Below are 19,855 nucleotides of genomic sequence, written 5' to 3' on the forward strand. Positions count from 1 at the left end.
ATGCTAAACATATAGAACGCTTTTGGACACAGCATTGGGCACCATGACAGTATCATTCCAGCACTCATGTTAAATGTATGGAATGCTTTGGGGCACAGCATTGGGCACCATCAGGAGTGCCATTCCAGCACACATGCTAAACTTATGGAACGCTTTTGGGCACAGCGTTAGGCACCATTACAATCCCATTCCAACACCCATGCTAAACTCAAAGAACATTTGGGGCACAGCATTGGGCACCATCACAGTACCATTCCAGCACTCGTGTTAAACTTATGGAACGCTTTGGGGCACAGCATTGAGCACCATGACAGCGCCATTCCAAGACCCATGCTAAACTTACGGAACACTTTGGGGCACAGCATTGGGCACCATCAAGACTGATTCAGGAGCACCTTTCCAGCAATTATACTTCCCAGTAACTATGCTTCTCCTATAAAAGGCTGCAATATGCACAAACCAGAAACACTTCTGGATACATAACCAAAAAGTCTATAATGTGCAATCCATTACATATGCCCAGACTTTCCCCTGGACGCCTTACTTCTATAGATCCCTGGTCCCTGTTCTTGTCAGATCTACAACCAGGACAGCAATTGCACCCTGATAATGGACACCACTGCTCGACCTCCCATAGGTCTACCTCTAATAAGTGCTGCAATGACTCTGCTATTTGCATCCGGACACTAAGAAAACACCCCAAAATATATATACCCAGTCATCTAACCTGTGGGAAAATCAAAATTGAAAAAGTAAAGCTGATCTTTTGACATGCAACGTTAACAATAACAATGTTATGCTTTTTATCATTTGTGGATTAGATTGAATTTGATAGTGATTATCTCCTTTGCTGCTTTTTTTCCTGTGTCCACGGAAAGTCAAATGTTATGTGTGGGGGAACCCAGAAAACGTTTAAATTTCCTTAGCATTACATAATGCCCACTAAAATTACTGACCTGATTAAATATAACCCAGGTTTGATCCCTGCTATTCTTGCAAAAGAAACTGTCAATAGCTAAGACAGGAGCTGCAAAAAGTCCCCAGAAAATCGTTCACTGCTTGCACCCCACTGATCACGTGTAATCTGTGGAGGAACACAGCAACAGATGCTCAGTTCTCCTGCAGCGCCTCCGGAGGAGAGATGAAGCATTACACATTGCATGCTGTAATAGCAGTGCAGCTGTGGCTGAAAGTTTACAATTCTATTCTATTATCTACAAATAGAGCTCCTACTGGGATTGGAAGAAGACTCAATGGTTTATAATGTGCTAGTGATTTTGCTTTGTTTAAGGGGTATACAGTGTTTTGTGAAATGTCGGATGTAACATGATCTACGGTGTCAGCATCTCTGGTGTCACATAGTCGGCTGGGTATGCCGTTACCAACCACAAATCAGTGTTCACATTTCTCCGTTACACAAATCTGCAGAAACTGACACTCACAGGAAGTAAAATCCCAATACACTGCACAATGTCTACAAAATATCCCAAATTTTCTGAAGAATCCATTATTGTCCTTTACTGTATGCCCCCCTATTACACAGCTGGACCCTATTAGACATTATACCCCTTTCCTAAATGTACCCACTGGTTCACTACTGTACAGGTGGTTCCCACCTCCCCTCCACCTGCACATTGGCAATTTGAGGAAGGGGGTTGTCTCCAGCCCCCTCCTGAATAGCTAAGCCCCTCAGTGGGTGTATCTAAGTCTGTGCAGCTGAGAATGGACTGCAGTCCCAGAATTGCTCTGCAGAGAAGAATGTGATGCTGGACTTGGGGTCTCTGCTTCTCACCAGAGAAAATATAAGGACTAAACCCCCACTACCACTATATTAAAGCATAAGGACCCTAGACTTTTGAGATGCATCCTTATGAAAGGTCTAGATAGATGGACAGGATTGCAATAGTGGAGGTACTGAATCCTAACCTTTTTTGGGGTGCTGCATAATAAGGGATATAGGAAATCTGTTTAATCTAGAATGGAGATAGAGAAAAGACAGAGAATATTATAGAAAGGACCATATAGCTGTGGATATTACATGAACTCTGATGCTTAACCAGTGAACAAGGGCAGAAGCTGGATGCATTTTCCTACCAGTAATAAGGACTATGGACATGGCCAGGGGGCACTGCCAGCTGGCACCACTGCTATTCCTTTTGGCGCTGGGCTGCGTTGCTTCCTTGGAGCCCGAAGACACTTGGGATGCAGGATCTGGGCAAATGGCAGGTAAGAAATGATAATAAGGATCAGAAACGAGCTATGTGGTGACTTTTCTAGAGGTTGTGATGCTATTGCTGGAGGGAGATGGCATATTGGGCACATTAAGCATTAATTTTATTACATTTGCAAAGTGTTGAACTAATGTAAGATGTTCTGGGATAGAATATTCACCCTGACTGATGCCACATTCCCACACTCAGACTGATCCAAGACATACTGCATGCTGTGAGGGACAGGTAAGGATTTCAGGTGTCACAACCATCCACTGAAAATCATAAAGAAAGGTTATCCCAAAACATTGTGAAAGTCTACATGCAAAAAAAAACCATGGCTATTGTAAACGGCTCAAGATTTCTAAAGGTACAAATGTTAGAGTCATAAAATATTATTATGGATTATGTCAATCAGGATTCAAGTGTCACTGTACCCCAAGTGTTAGTGTGTCCTTATCCTGTGCCCCAAGTGTCAGTGCATGGTTATCCTGTACCCCAAGTGTCAGTGCATTGTTATCCTGTACCCCAAGTGTCAGTGCATTGTTATCCTGTACCCCAAGTATTAGTGCCATTATGCTGTACCCCAAGTATTAGTGCCATTATGCTGTACCTCAAGTGTCAGTGCATTGTTATCCTCTACCCCAAGTGTTAGTGTGTCCTTATCCTGTGCCCCAAGTGTCAGTGCATGGTTATCCTGTACCCCAAGTATTATTATCATTATGCTGTACCCCAAGTATTAGTGCCCTTATCCTGTACCCCAAGTGTTAGTGCGTCCTTATCCTGTACCTCAAGTGTCAGTGCATTGTTATCCTATACCCCAAGTACTAGTATCATTATGCTGTACCCCAAGTATTAGTGCCCTTATCCTGTACCCCAAGTGTTAGTGCATCCTTATCCTGTATCCCAAGTGTCAGTGCATTGTTATCCTATACCCCAAGTATTAGTATCATTATGCTGTACCCCAAGTATTAGTGCCCTTATCCTGTACCCCAAGTGTTAGTACATCCTTATCCTGTACCTCAAGTGTTAGTGCATTGTTATCCTCTACCCCAAGTATTAGTGCCCTTATCCTGTACCCCAAATGTCAGTGCTTTGTTATCCTGCACCCCAAGTGTTAGTGCATTGTTATCCTCTACCACAAGTATTAGTGCCATTATGCTGTACCCCAAGTGTTAGTACGTCCTTATCCCGTACCCCAAGTGTCAGTGCTTTATCCTCTACCCCAAGTATTAGTATCATTATGCTTTACCCAAGTGTTAGTGATTTATCCTGTACCCCAAGTATTAATGCCATTATGTTGTACCCCAAAAGTTAGTGTTTTCTTATCCTGTACCCCAATTGTTAGTGCTTTGTTATCCTCTACCCCAAGTATTAGTGCCATTATCCTGTACCCCAATTGTTAGTGCTTTGTTATCCTCTACCCCAAGTATTAGTATCATTATGCTGTACCCCAAGTGTTAGTGCATCCATATCCTGTACCCCAAATGTCAATTATCTGTCCTGTACCCCAAGTGTCAGTGTGTCCTTATCCTGTACCTAAAATGTCAGTGTAATTTGTCCTATACACCAGGTGTCAGTGTGTCCATATCCCATAACTGTCAGCGCCATTTTCCTGTACCCCCCCAAGTGTTAGCATCATTATCCTGTACCCCAAGTATCAGCATTATTATCCTATACCCCAATTATAATTTATCTGTACCCCAAGTGTCATTCTGTACCCAAAGTGTCAGGTCAATTATCCCTTACGCCAAGTGTCATTATCCTGTACCCTAAGTGTCATTGTCTTTATTCAGTACCCTAAGTGTACATGTGTCTTTGTTTTATAACCTCAAAATATAAACTTCCTAATAATATTGTACGTTTTTGTCCTTGCAATATCTAATGATACAATTGTCTGTATTGTGATCAGTGAATTGTGTCCTCAGTTTATTCTCCCCTATGCGAATGTCATGACAAGTTCTGCTTAGTATCATAGCACATTTCTTCTGCCTGCACAAGAGGGTTACAGATACCATCTGCAACATGATAAGGAGCAGAGCATTTGTTTAAAGGGACACAGGCATGAAATATAGGACAGTTACTAGTAATAACTTTATCTAGACATCTGCAGGAAAACTCTGATATACTTATAAATCATTTCCCATTTGATCATTTCTTGCAAACATCTTCTCGAGGATAAGATTAACATTTACAGAGCAATAGTCTAATGTGCTGCAGTTCAAACTACAGCGAGTAACACATGATGGGGGGCGATAACTCTTTAGAGCTAAAAAAGTTCAAAGGGGAACCAGAAATGTGTCCAGATTGGTCACTAAGGGGGAAAACAGTATTTCTAGTCGTACAAAAGTTGCAAAACTTGATGACCGTGAAACACTTCTAGCATGTACGTTGGGGGAACAGGGCTAGGGTCACAAAGGAAAACCTCCACAGATGTTGGGTCCACAGGGCTAGGGCACCAATGCAACATGGGTAAATATTTTCTACACTTGTCATTGCCCAAGTGCCCCCAGTCACCCAAAGGTGCCATACACTGAAACTGAATTAGTAATGACAACATAGTAGACTTCTTAGTAATAGAAGAGGCATTGTTAACCCGTTTTCTCAAATTCACCATTCAGTGGGTTGGATGACAAATTTCCATTTTTTTTTTTACTGTAGTTGTAAAGATCCATTTTTAATACAAAGCAATGTAGTACCTGATTATGACCTGCAGATGGTGATGTCTCTTTGAAGGCAAATCCAGATCCACAACATTTCAGGACAATGCCTGTTGTAACCTGGGTGAAAAATACACGTTTTACATAAAAAAAAAAAAAAAATCAACACTGTGTCCTAGTTTATGTCTCAAAAATTAAGAGATATGTCTTCTATAAATTGTGCGCTACTTCACATGTACACAATGCAGGGGAGGGGCCTTCTACTGTGATTAGCAGCCTAATGTCAGGGGACCCTGGAACCAGATTAATAAGGATTCCTTATTTCTTTAGTCTATAAAAAAAGAACATACCATGTCCCTTGGCTCAGAGACACAATATACGTATTTAATTTCCTTATTTATAGATTTAAGGTAAGACTAGGCCAAGTGGTGACTTCACTCTTTTACTCGAAAAGTTTTGGGTTTGGTCAGATGGAAGCAGAATAGACTGCACGGTCCTTACAGCACACAGAAGAAAATGTGTTCATTGTAAAAGGTTTGTAGGAGGATAGAAAAACAGAACTGCTTACTTTCAGAGGCAGCGCCACCCTTGCATATAGGCCATGTAATATTGCAACTCGGCTCTGTTCAAATTGTGATTTTCAGAATGGTGGGAATAAGGACACAACGTGAATGGGGAATTTATTTCTGTTGCTTTTGATCAGAGGGGCTCCTAAGCTAAAATCCTTCTCTGTACACAGTCATGGTGTTTTGCTGGCAAGTACCACTAGGTGGAGCCAACTTGAAACATACTTTTTGCATAGTTGTCTCTGGCAAATCGAGTGAGCGTCCCCTAGTGGTGGCTGCAGGCAGCCTGAATTTTAGTATTAAAATGGGTTTTCACATCAAATGCTTACCCCTTATCTACAGAATAGATGGTAAGTATCTGATCATTGGGGCCTCACTGCTGAATATTCATGGACATAACTGTTTATCACTTAGGGTGGCACGATGGCGCAGTGGTTAGCACCGCAGCCTTGCAGCACTGGAGTCCTGGGTTCAAATCCCACCAAGGACAACATCTGCAAAGAGTTTGTATGTTCTCTCCGTGTTTGCGTGGGTTTCCTCCGGGTTCTCCGGCTTCCTCCCACATTCCAAAGATATACCGATAGGCAATTTAGATTGTGAGCCCCAACGGGGACAGCAACGATAATGTGTGCAACCTGTAAAGCGCTGCGGAATATGTTAGCGCTATATAAATATTATTATCACTCTCCCATAATGGTAGTTCTGCTTCACGTCACCAGTCTTATCTATGACATTATTTCTGTGCTGTATTGTGCATAAATATTATTATTATTATTTATTGTTATAGCGCCATTTGTTCCATGGCGCTTTACATGTGAGGAGGGGTATACATAATGAAAACAAGTACAATAATCTTAAACAATACAAGTCATAACTGGTACAGGAGGAATGAGGACCCTGCCCGCGAAGGCTCACAATCTACAAGGGATGGGTGAGAATACAGTAATAAATGTGATTCTTCAGAATTTATTTTAGTCTTTGCCTGATAAAGAGACCTGTGTAGTCTAGAAAGCTTGCAATTTGTTACCATCTTTTCAGTTAGCCATTAAAAGGTATCAACCATTGAGGACTCTCAATTCTAAATATTATTCTATCTACTGGCTAACACGGTGTTAGGAGTCGAGTTTCCTCTGCTGCACAGGGGGAATCTCGATCCGTGTCTGCTGCGGTCTCCCATTCAGTATCGGCCGCAGTGGGTTCTGCTCAGTGGAGACGTCGCTCCCAGCGTCTCGCTGGGGCTGATTCGGTGCATAGGGTCACTACTGCCTTTTCTGGCTTTCCTATGGTACCCTGCACTGATCTGCGGCGAGCGAGCCTCTCTGGGACTAAGTCCTTGTTTACTCACACTGAGCATGCCCAGGGCAGGGTCTCCCATTGGAGGTCGAGGGCCACATGTTCGGTCACATGCTCAGGTGCTGCAGTACATTCCATTGGTCCTTCTGGAAGGTCCTGAAAGGGTAAAACATGCTCAGGTACTGCAGCACTTTCCATTGGTCCTTCTGGAAGGTCCTGAAAGGGCAAAAACTTCAGTAGCAGCTTCCTGTGCTGCAACTATATAAACTGCGCATGACCGCACGGCCATGCGCTAGTATCGTCTTTTGCTATATGCTTTGCGCCAATGTGGTCATGTGTTTGTATGTGTTCAGGGACCCGGCTGAAATAAGCCCCTAGAATGCTGGCTCCTCCGGCGAGGAGATTGAGTATGCATGCATGACCACTCACTGCTCACATCTGGGTAGTTGGCCTGTGCCTCTGTGAAAGTCTAACAGGGCACAGAGCTCACCTCTCGCGGTTACTCTGTGAGGCTAACAGAGTTAGTATATACCGCCATATAGAGCCGCCATTATTTAGCAGCAGGTACTTTCCTGCACGGTGGATCCCGGGTTGCGAACGCACCAATTCCTTTTAATAAACAATATATTTGGTGCGTTCCGCCAACCCTAACGGTATACTAGCGCCAGGATCTGGCTAAGTAATGGCGGATGAACAGCGATTGCAGGGGTACATCCAGCTGCTGGAGGGCCGGTTGGCGTCTCTTGAGCGTGCAACCTCAGCGGTGGATGTTACCGCAATAGCTGTTCAGGCTGCTAGCGTGGCTGCAGCAGCTTTACCCACTGCCACCTCTGTTCCGACCCTATCTCACCTTCCTTTGCCTGAGAGATACTCTGGGGACAGTAAGTCCTGTAGGGGTTTCGTGAGCCAATGTGGTATACACCTCGAGCTTCTGGTTGCGCGTTTCCCTACTGAGCGGGCAAAGGTGGGATTCATAATCTCTCTCCTGTCGGACAGAGCGTTGGAGTGGGCTACGCCGCTGTGGGAGCGCAACGATCATGTGGTGCGGAGTGTTCCTAGGTTTCTGGACACTTTGAAACAGGTCTTTTTAGGACCTCAAGTCACCCATGATACAGCGCTCCAACTGCTGGCTTTGACTCAGGGTTCAACCATGGTCAGCCATTTTGCTGTTCACTTCCAGACATTAGCGTCTAAGTTGGAATGGCCAGATAAAACCCTCATTCCCGTATTTTGGAGGGGACTGGCTGACCATGTGAAGAACGCTTTGGCCACTAGGGAGATTCCCGCCACACTGGAGGAGCTCATAGCCGTATCTACTCGTATTGACCTCCGTTTTAACGAGCGGAGGTTGGAGCGAGCCCAGTGTAGGCAGAGGTTTCGGCTGGCTCCCACCTTCGCCAAACCTTTGGAATCTCCAGTCCAGGCATCCGAGTCACATGAGGCCTTAGAGGTGACACGAGCGGGATCCAAGTCTCAGTCTGCCCGTGCACCTAAGGTCCGTCATGTTTGCCAGCAGTCAGGACATCTTGCCTCCAAGGGTCCTCAGCGGTCGGGGAAACATCAGCGTCTAGTGGCAGTTGGAGGAGGTACACTAGACACGGCGACGTTTGCCTCAAAGTTGTCCTTCAAGGGGACAATTACCATAGGCCCATCCACTCTTATGGTCGAGCTATGCGTGGATTCTGGGGCAGAGGGTAACTTTATGTCTTCCGCTTTTGCCCAGCGTCACGCAATACCCTTGGTGATGCTCGCCCAGCCGGTAACCGTTCGAGTGGTAAATGGGTCAACACTACCTTCACAGATTACCCACCAAACCATTCCTTTCACGCTATCTGTGTCTCCATCACATCAGGAGATAATCTCCCTATTAGTCATTCCTGAGGGAATTGATGAGGTCCTGTTGGGGATACCATGGCTTCGCTACCATTCTCCTCATATTGAGTGGTCCTCTGGGAGAATTTTGGGTTGGAGTAAATCTTGTGGTGGTAGATGTCAGAGGGAGTGCGTTCAGGTCGCTACTACACAGGTACCCGCAGATCTTTCCTCTCTCCCCAAGCACTATTGGCCCTATGCAGACGTGTTCTCCAAAAGAGCTGCGGAGACCCTTCCGCCTCACCGCCCCTATGACTGTCCTATTGACCTCTTGCATGGTGCTGAGCCTCCCCGGGGTCGAGTCTATCCGTTATCTCTCCCGGAGACGGAGGCAATGTCCCAGTACATCCAGGAGAATCTGGCAAGAGGATTCATTAGGAAGTCAGTGTCACCGGCAGGGGCAGGGTTCTTCTTCGTACAGAAGAAGACTGGAGACTTACGTCCATGCATAGACTACAGGGGTCTTAACGCCATCACCGTTGAGAACAAGTACCCACTACCCCTGATATCTGAGCTGTTTGATAGGCTACGGGGAGCGAGGGTATTTACAAAGTTAGATCTGCGGGGTGCTTACAACCTGATTCGCTTCGCATCCGTGAGGGGGATGAATGGAAGACGGCTTTTAACACCAGGGATGGGCACTATGAATATCTGGTGATGCCCTTCGGGCTCTGTAATGCCCCAGCCGTTTTCCAAGACTTTGTGAACGACATCTTCCGGGATATGCTCACCACCTCGGTCGTAGTCTATCTGGATGATATTCTCATCTTCTCTCCAGATATTGACTCCCATCGGAGAGATGTTCGCAAAGTCTTCGACCTCTTACGGGCAAACTCCCTCTACGCCAAGTTGGAGAAGTGTGTGTTTGAGCAGGAGTCCTTGCCTTTCCTTGGTTATATCATCTCTGCCCAGGGTTTGGCTATGGATCCTGCCAAGCTACAAGCTGTAATGGACTGGCAAGAACCCCATTCTCTTAAAGCGGTGCAGCGCTTTATGGGGTTCATTAATTACTATCGCCAGTTCATTCCACACTTCTCAACTTTGGTAGCTCCCTTGGTTGCCCTCACCAAGAAGGGAGCAAATCCCAAGTTGTGGTCAGAGGAGGTCTCCAAAGCCTTTCTCTCGATCAAGTCACACTTCGCTAGCGCTCCCATCCTACATCACCCCGATGTTGATAAGCCATTTATCTTGGAGGTGGATGCCTCATCCGTTGGTGCTGGAGCAGTCTTTTTCCAAAAGGATGCTCAAGGTCGGAAGCATCCTTGCTTCTTCTTCTCCAAGACCTTCACACCAGCGGAGAGGAATTATTCCATCGGGGACAGGGAGCTGCTGGCCATGAAGTTGGCTTTTTCGGAGTGGAGACATCTCTTGGAGGGAGCTCGCTTTCCCTTCCAAGTCTTCACTGACCACAAGAACTTGGTGTATCTTCAAATGGCCCAGCGGCTGAATTCTCGCCAGGCTAGATGGTCCCTGTTCTTCTCCCGGTTCCATTTTACTCTTCATTTCCTCTCCGGGGAGAAGAACGTTCGTGCTGACGCTCTCTCCCGCTCTGTGGTGTCATCGGAGGAGGAGGAGCCTCGGCTTATTGTCCCTTCTGAGAGCCTGAGAACTGTAGCTCCGGTTTCGCTAGAGTCTGTGCCCCGGGCAAGACTTTCGTACCAGCTAACTTGCGACTGGAGGTTCTCTCTTGGGCTCACTCCTGCAGAGTGGGTGGGCATTTTGGGACCAAGAGGACATCTGAGCTTCTGGCGAGAACATACTGGTGGCTGCATATGGCCCGAGATGTCAAGGACTATATTCAGGCATGCGTTTCTTGCGCCCAGAATCGGTCTCCTCGGCAACGGCCTGCTGGGTTGCTTTACCCTCTACCGGTGGCAGACAGGCCCTGGGAGATGGTCGGGATGGACTTTGTGGTGGGTCTACCCAAGTCGCGTGGCTGCTCCATTATTTGGGTTGTCACCGACCACTTCTCCAAGATGGTGCATTTGGTGCCGCTTCCTCGGTTACCCTCAGCACGGGCCTTGGCGGTGTTGTTCATTAAACACGTTTTCCGTTTGCATGGTATGCCTGATAAGATTGTCAGCGATCGGGGTCCCCAGTTCGCATCTCGGTTTTGGAGAGAGCTCTGCCGTTTACTCAGCATAGAGTTAAACCTCTCCTCTGCATACCATCCCGAGACGAATGGGTTGGTGGAGAGAACCAACCAGACTCTGGTGACATTTGCGACATTTCGTCTCTGCTAGGCAGGATGACTGGGCATCTTTGCTACCTTGGGCGGAATTTGCCCTGAACAACGCCGTAGCCGATTCCACTGGTCAAACTCCTTTTCTCCTTAATTACGGCCAGCATCCACGTGTCCCTGTGCCCATGCCCGTGTCATCCACCGATTCTAGGGTGGCAGACTGGGCGGTGGAGGCATGTGACATCTGGGACCGCACACAGGATGCCATCCGGGCCTCCAAGGAGAGAATGAGGGTTTCGGCTGATACACACCGGCGCCCCGCTCCGGTCTTTGCTCCTGGCGACTTAGTGTGGCTCTCCGCCCGTAACATCAGGCTGCGAGTTGAGTCCACTAAGTTTGCTCCTCGCTACATTGGCCCGTTTAAGGTTCTGGAACAGGTCAACCCTGTGGTCTACCGTTTGGCTATTCCTCCACGCCTTGGTATCACCGATACTTTTCACGTTTCCCTCTTAAAGCCTGTTCGTTTGTCCCGGTTTTCTGAGTCATCTGCTGGGACATCGGGTTCATCCACGGATGAGTTTGAGGTGAATGCTATTGTGGGGTGCAAGGTGGTACGTGGCAAGAAATTTTATCTGGTGGACTGGAAGGGTCACGGCCCAGAGGATAGAACCTGGGAGCCTGTGGAGCACATTCGGGCTCCGCTGCTTATTGCAGCTTTTGAGCGTAGTGAGGCTCAAGGAGGGGGGGGGGGGCCCTGGGAGGGGGGGGTAATGTTAGGAGTCGAGTTTCCTCTGCTTCACAGGGGGAATCTCGATCCGTGTCTGCTGCGGTCTCCCATTCGGTATCGGCCGCAGTGGGTTCTGCTCAGCGGAGACGTCGCTCCCAGCGTCTCGCTGGGGCTGATTCGGTGCATAGGGTCACTACTGCCTTTTCTGGCTTTCCTATGGTACCCTGCACTGATCTGCGGCGAGCGAGCCTCTCTGGGACTAAGTCCTTGTTTACTCACACTGAGCATGCCCAGGGCAGGGTCTCCCATTGGAGGTCGAGGGCCACATGTTCGGTCACATGCTCAGGTGCTGCAGTACATTCCATTGGTCCTTCTGGAAGGTCCTGAAAGGGCAAAACATGCTCAGGTACTGCAGCACTTTCCATTGGTCCTTCTGGAAGGTCCTGATAGGGCAAAAACTTCAGTAGCAGCTTCCTGTGCTGCAACTATATAAACTGCGCATGACCGCACGGCCATGCGCTAGTATCGTCTTTTGCTATATTCTTTGCGCCAATGTGGTCATGTGTTTGTATGTGTTCAGGAACCCGGCTGAAATAAGCCCCTAGAATGCTGGCTCCTCCGGCGAGGAGATTGAGTATGCATGCATGACCACTCACTGCTCACATCTGGGTAGTTGGCCTGTGCCTCTGTGAAAGTCTAACAGGGCACAGAGCTCACCTCTCGCGGTTACTCTGTGAGGCTAACAGAGTTAGTATATACCGCCATATAGAGCCACCATTATTTAGCAGCAGGTACTTTCCTGCACGGTGGATCCCGGGTTGCGAACGCACCAATTCCTTTTAATAAACAATATATTTGGTGTGTTCCGCCAACCCTAACACACGGTACCAATATCTTTCCTTTTACATCTGGTCACCTGATATAATATCACTTTGTTATTTAAAAAAAATGGACAGTTCTTATTTTATGGGGTTAAATATTCACATTCCCCTCCAGACATATATTTTTAGCTACAGGCTTGTACTGATTTGGGCCAGTGCCCAGCGCTGCTTGCTTGGGTAAGCATGAAGTGTTTTGGTTTGCAATCAAAGTAAAACAAATGACATGTAAATCCATAGGCCCAGGGGATCCCTGTGCTGCACCGGGAGGACTGAATTATGAGACGGGGCCCGCCAGGTTGCTTGGAAACGTCGCAACAGTCTCACAACTGGGTGCCGATTTCCAAGATTGAGTCAACAGGTAAAGACCGTCAAGCTGCGATCTTGGGAACCAACCAAAAATATCTGTCAGGCTGTAACAAAACCTGGATTCATGGATAATGTTTGACTGATTTCATATGAAAACCTTGCAGAACAGCAATATCTGGCGATGGGGGTGTCTGTTCTATCTCACGTCGTTATGGAAGAGCTCGTGAACTCAGCAGGAAGACAAAAGTCTATACACGATTAAATATGGGGAGCTGGAAGATGACTAGTGTGAATTTAATGCTATGTTTAGCTAATCAGTGAAGGTTCTTTGCTTTAGACAATTTAGGGCTCTTTGCCAAAAAGCAGATCACAGAAAGTGTCTCTTTGCTGGGATCCCACTACTGTGTGTATAAAAACTATGCAGTATTTTTTTTTAAGCTACAGCACCCCTATACGAGAAAATAAGCATTACACATTGAAATCAGTGTACTACTACAGGACAAGTCCTCGAGAGCAAGAGACACTCTTTTCGGCTGCTCTGCGCTCAGAATACAAGATGATGATCCTTATATATTAGATGAAAATGGGTTTTCAAAAAAGGAAAACCCCTTCAGAGTGGTATTCCCTTTTTTTTTCCTTGTAACTTCTAGAAAAGAGAATGCATATTGCTAGGATATGCCACTAATTTCTGATTGGTAGAGGACTGACTACTAGGAATGGGGTCAGCTGTGAAGGGACCTGCAGCTGGGCCCTATACACTTGAATAGACAGGTGCCCTGCTCGGCGAGTGGCTGGGGTGCTGCTGACCTAAGAAGTATATTATATAAGAACCCGTCCACTGAAAATTCCTTAATGAGTAATTACTATGGATTATATAGATTGTTAGGCTACGTAGAGTTTATGGATAGTGTCACTCATCTATTAGCCAGGGTAGAGCAACTGCAAAAAATATTTTTTTCCCTGGAGGTCTCAAGGTGACCATGAATTAATTATATGCACTATAACGAATAACATGTAATACCACATTTCCACTCTAGTGGCCGCTACAGGCGAGATGTGCAGTCTCCTGTATCTTCCTCCCTTTAGACTGGGTTCAGATGGCGGCAGAGGGTGGACTTGACTGGCTCAAACATGCTCGTTTGCATCACAGACAAGTGCCGGAGCAGCCATTCATTGTATGCATATTTTATGGACAGAAAACAAACCAAAGTAGTTCATACTGTAATTTTTTCCACGCATGACCATCGGTGCCCATAGAAAATCCGTTATGTGCCCTGGAATACTGGCTACTGTGGGTGCATGTGCGGCGCAAGGCACAAATGGGCAGCACATAGATTATATCCTCTATAGACAGACACATGATGAAAAGCATACGCTAAATATTTTCTATTATGTAGTATGAAATGTATTTGTGATACTAATGTACCAATCTACAACAAACATTCCATACTTTGGAGGACCCGTCATGTCTGTACATTACATGAACAGTTGCGTTATTTCAATATTAACTTTGTAATGCCTCATTTCTCCTGATGGGGGCACTGCATGGAAATTGAACATTTGCTGCCAGTTTCTCATATCACAATTAAAGATGCACTCCTCCTCCCATTAAAGTTGTAATTCTCTTAATATATTGCAGTCATCATATCATATGGCACTGTGTACTTACAATTGCTCATTGTGCCTTTTTACCCAATAAATTATTTTCTTTTCTCCTCCCAGGGACTTTTGCAGTGACTGATGAGTCATACAGGAAAAATTGACCACCTGTTTCTACATAGAGCTTAGGAGGATTCAGATAGTCAGTTATTAATCACATGATGTCTTAGACCCAATTGAAAGAAGAATTAGCTGGGTAGATGTCACGACTTGGCTGTCGAGTGACCTGGGACCAGGGCAACTTTGCTGGCCCTAACACTAGGGGGCGCTCTAGCTCGCCCTGTTCCCCGGGATACATCAGATAGCAAAGATGCTGGGGCCTCCACCCTTGCCTTATCTCCTACGTTAGCCCTTGGTCTGTCCCTTTCCCCCACCCAGGGAAGAGGGGCGCTACTGTGCACCGCAGTAGACCAACCCGACAAATTGGGCAACAAAGACAAGGGTAAACTGAAAACACCACACACACAAAATATTCCCTCAAATATAATAGAGGAATCCACTATGGTGTGCAGGAAGAGGAAGAAGGAAAAAAAGGGAAGGATAAGGGATTATCAAGCATATAAACCAAACAACAGTCGCTTATAATTTCTCCAGCACTCCTTCTCATACCAACTTCTCTCCCTTCTTTTGTCATGAAGCAAGAGCCAACTCTAACCAGGACTTGGTAATAGAGCCCAGACTATATAAGGAAAAGGAGTGGCTAATCAAGCACAGCTGAACACAGAGATTTTCAACATGGCTAATTAAACCCTGTTCTGCTGCAAGAAATAAACATTTTTAATAAGCCAGAGAAGTGCTTCTTCTCAGTGGCGGAGTAGGAGCAATCAGACGCTGCCGTCTTCTGGCTCCGCTCCGTTGCAGTAACCCTGTGACAGTAGAAAGGCAAAATGAGCAATTGTAAGTGCACAGTGCTATATAATATGACTGCAATATATAAAGAAGATAAACATATTTGATGGGAGGAGGAGGAGGGCTTCTTTTATCCCTAGGGTTTCAAACATTAACACACATTGTTACCAAAGTACCATTAGAAGAGCCGTCTAAGAAATAGAATTGGCCCAACACAATCTCTTTAAAGAATTGTCACTTGACATAAAAAAGGGATACAAATGAAGCACATTCTTCTAGTCAGACATTTGAATATTAAAATACAGACCATAAGAACTAAAACAGACTGTTAAACCATTGATATTACATGAGATAGTTGATTGGCTTTCTAATAATACCAACAGTTGCAATTTTCCTGGATAGATTATTAAAAGGGTAAAGCAATATCTATTTTGGGAGGTTCTCTCCATTAGGTTTAATGCCAAAGGTTAACTCTCCCTTTAAGGGTATCTATGAAATAATTGAAAGAAAGTTTAGATATAATATTATCATTGATCATCTCTATCCTAAATGTGAAATAAGGCGAATACAAGACCCACTATATGACACTGGAGATTGATTCAATATGCTTATTTTTGGGCCCCTCATGCCAGGACGTATCTTCACTTTAACATTACACGTGTTGGGATAAAGCTGCATTTTGTAACGTTCTGTCTGAGGTTTATTTATTCAGACCATGTGTGTTATTTCATTCACTGTTGGCTTTCATTGGCTTGTTTGGTTTCCAAAGAAGATAGACGAAAAATGCACCCTCTTCCCCCACCATCCGTGGTCAACAAGGTCTATTTACATTAATGCACGTGTTCTTGTAGAACTCTATGCACATTAATAATGAGACATCGCACTGAGGACAATAGGGCGAACACAGGTCCAGGATGCAAAATCCTTATTCAGAAAGTGGACACGTTTTGTTATTAAAGTGAACCTAACAGCTGATACATGCTGCCGATCCGCGGACACCATGTATCAGGCACTAGCTGCTTGATCTGAGCCAGGTATGTTTGATTCTGAAACGGTGAGACATTTTAGACAAAAATATACAATAGAATACGTCGATGACCAAGACATGCCCAACACTAGTCGGACAGGCGAGTCCCCAGTCTCTTCTCGCTCACTGCCTAGGTGTGCGTATAGTGAGAGACCTGTCACTCCAGGGCAGCAGGCGTGGAGAAGCCATTGGTGACCCACCTGTCTGACTAGTCTCCAGCATGGATCGGTCTACAGGCTGTTGTAGGCCTACAGCCCACAATACGTCCGAGTCCTGGCATAAATAGGGAAATGTTGTCAATGCCGTGTGCCGATCCGCTCTTTGTACTGGGAAAAATACTAAAATCAGGAGAGTATAAACATTTTTCTTGTGAGGAGTGGTCCTATAACTTTTGGTGGAGCAGTCTATTCATTGCTTTGTTTGAGGGGGCACACTGGGCATTGTTTGTTTTGAGGTGGCACTCGGGGCATTCTTACTTTAAGGTGACACCAAGGCATTTGCTTTAACCCCTTTCCGGCATCATGCGTACATTTACGCCGAAGTCAGACTCCCTCCCTTTGATGTGGGCTCCGGCGGTGAGCCCACATCTTTCCCTGTTTTGAACAGCTGACATGTTCTAGCAGTAGCCGCGGGTGGAATCGTGATCCACGCATGGCTATTAACCAGTTAAATACCGCTGTTAGACTCTTATAGTGGCATTTAACAAGCGATTCTAGCAATCGCGAAGGATATACGTACACCAGTGACACCCGTCACGTGATCACAGGTCACCGGTGTGTTGGCATGACAACCAGAAGTTTCCTGGAGACCTCTATGGTGGTCAGTGCTGGCTTGTAGCAGAGCCGATTGGGTTGTGACAGCTTCTAGTCTCCCATGGAGACTATTGAAGCATGCCAAAAGTAAAAAAAAAAGATATTTTTAAAAATATTTTTTTTAAAATATATAAAATTTCAAATCACCCAGCTTTTGCCCCAATCAAAATAAAACAAACATACACATATTTGGTATCGCTGCATTCAGAATCTCCCGATCTATCAATAAAAAAAGGATTAACCTGATCGCTAAGGCTGTGTGCACACGTTGCTGTTTTTTCACATTTTTTTTCGTGTTTTTTCCCGATAAAAACGCTATAAAACCGCAAAAAACAGCATACAATAAGCATCTCATCATTTAGAATGAATTCCACATGTTTTGTGCACATGATGCGTTTTTTTCCGCGAAAAAAACGCATCGCGGTAAAAAATGCAGCATGTTCATTAATATTGCGTTTTTTTTTGCGGATTTCCCACTACAAAATGCATTGAGAAATATCCGGAAAAAAACGCATCAAAAACGCGGCAAAAAAGCATGCAGATTTCTTGCAGAAAATTTCAGGTTTTTCTCAGGAATTTTCTGCGAGAAATCCTGAACGTGTGCACATAGCCTAAAAGGCGTAGCAAGAAAAAAAGTCAAAAGGCCAGAATTAAGTTTTTTGGTTACAATAACGGACGATCAAAAGATTGTATTTGCACCAAAATGGTATCATTAAAAATGTCCGCTCGGCATGCAAAAATAAGCCCTCACCCAACCCGAAATCATGAAAAATGGAGACACCATGGGTATTGGAAAATGGCACAATTTTTTTTTTTGTTAACAAAGTTTGGAATTTTTTTTCACCACAGATAAAAAATAACCTAGACATATTTGATGTCTATGAACTCGTAATGACCTGGAGAATCATAATAGCAGGTCAGTTTTAACATTTAGTGAACCTAGCAAAAAAGCCAAGCAAAAAAACAAGTGTGGGATTGCCCTTTTTTTGCAATTTCAGCGCACTTGGATTTTTTTCCCGTTTCCTAGTACACAACATGGTAAAACCAATGTCGTCGTTCAAAAGTACAACTCGTCCTGCAAAAAAATAAGCCCTCACTCGGCCATATGGACTGAAAAATAAAAAAGTTATGGCTCTGAGAAGGAGAGCAAAAAACGAAAACGCAAATACGAAAAAAAGCTCCGGGGGTTAAGAGGTGCACTTGGAGGTCATTATTTGTTTTAAAGGAGCACTCAGGGGGCATTATTACTGTGTTACGTGGAAAAATACTAGCGTTACCCGGGACACTGGCAATCTATACTACGCCACTGAGGCACACATACTTGCCAAATCTCCCGTAACATATGGGAGGCTCACAGTAAGGCTGCCGTCACACTAGCAGTATTTGGTTAGTATTTTACATCAGTATTTGTAAGCCAAAACCAGGAGTGGGTGATAAATTCAGAAGTGGTGCATATGTTTCTATTATACTTTTCCTCTATTTGTTCCACTCCTGGTTTTGGCTTACAAATACTGATGTAAAATACTGACCAAATACTGCTAGTGTGACGGCAGCCTGAAAGGGAACACCTTGAAGAGTAGTTGGCAAATATCCCAGGTGCTAAATTGGCCTCCTGTAAATTCTCACAGAAATAAGCATCTCTGAAAGGTTTTTCTGCCTCTGGGATACTCCATCGCTAAATGGAGGCCCGGTTTCCAATTGTATTTTCAATGGGGCATGGCTTCTAAAGGACGGTGGTCAATCAAAAATGTTTTGGTCATCTCCCAAATAGTCCAGCAAAAAAGTTGCCATGTATTCACATACAGTATATTAGATGATACCCGGGGGGTAACTATAATGGGTGCAGGGGTCTCAAACACACATGGGCCCTGAAGATTACTTAGGGCCCCATAAGAGAAGACCCATGATAGCTGGGAACCTTGTTGGAGAGCTGGGGTCCCTTGGTGGATGCCATGAGGCTAAGACCCCAAAGTAACATGGAGTTGTTGGTAAAATTGGTGCATTCTCATGACTCACAGACAACCAAGTCGCAACCAACTTTGTAAAAAATCTCCAAAAATGGGAAAGTTATTAGAGACTCTACTGTAAAGACACACTTTTAGAGCATAGTTGATAACATTTCTGGGGACATTATGCGCTCCCTCCCAAAACATCCCCTTTTTGGACGGACCACCTTTCAGCCAAGGAGTCCTAGGAAAGTGCTGACAACTATGATTAAAGTACATGGAAGGAGTACAAACAGATGAGTAAGGCTGGGTTCACATTGCGTTATAGGCGTCCGTTAGATGGACTACGTTACACCGCGGCATAAAGCGGTGTAACGCAGCTCGTTAACGCCGCCATTAAGTCCTATGTCGGATGCATCGCTAGCGCACGCCCATAATGGGCGTGCGGTAGCGATGTGCCGTCATTGAGTGATGGACCCTGGTACGCGGGCTGCAGCATTTCCGGGTCCGTCACCGCTAGCGCAGATAGAGCATCTGCTAGCTCTATCTGCGCTAGAGTGATGACATATCGGTACTTGCAGCCCTTTAACGCATGAGTTGAATGGGCTGCTGTTAACGCAATGTGAACCTAGCCTTAGGGTAAGTTTGCACAGGGCATTTTTGCTTTTTTTCTGCAGCAAAAATTTATGGCTCTGAGAAGGAGAGCAAAAAACGAAAACGCAAATACGAAAAAAAGCTCCGGGGGTTAAGAGGTGCACTTGGAGGTCATTATTTGTTTTAAAGGAGCACTCAGGGGGCATTATTACTGTGTTACGTGGAAAAATACTAGCGTTACCCGGGACACTGGCAATCTATACTACGCCAC

At 45.3% G+C, this 19,855-nt stretch overlaps 1 protein-coding gene across 1 annotated transcript in view; it reads left to right on the forward strand.

Moving 5' to 3' along the window:
- Positions 1 to 1,759: 1,759 nt before the first annotated feature.
- The window catches only part of LOC138662406 (collagen alpha-2(I) chain-like), a 554,904-nt gene continuing 536,808 nt past the window's right edge, over positions 1,760 to 19,855 (forward strand). Inside the window, exon 1 of the mRNA XM_069747980.1 lies at positions 1,760 to 2,226. Coding sequence (XP_069604081.1) covers positions 2,109 to 2,226 — 118 coding nt within the window. The 5' untranslated portion in view covers positions 1,760 to 2,108. The remainder of the gene's footprint in view (positions 2,227 to 19,855) is intronic.

The sequence above is a fragment of the Ranitomeya imitator genome, chromosome 2 (assembly GCF_032444005.1).
Source record: "Ranitomeya imitator isolate aRanImi1 chromosome 2, aRanImi1.pri, whole genome shotgun sequence".
NCBI lineage: Eukaryota > Metazoa > Chordata > Amphibia > Anura > Dendrobatidae > Ranitomeya > Ranitomeya imitator.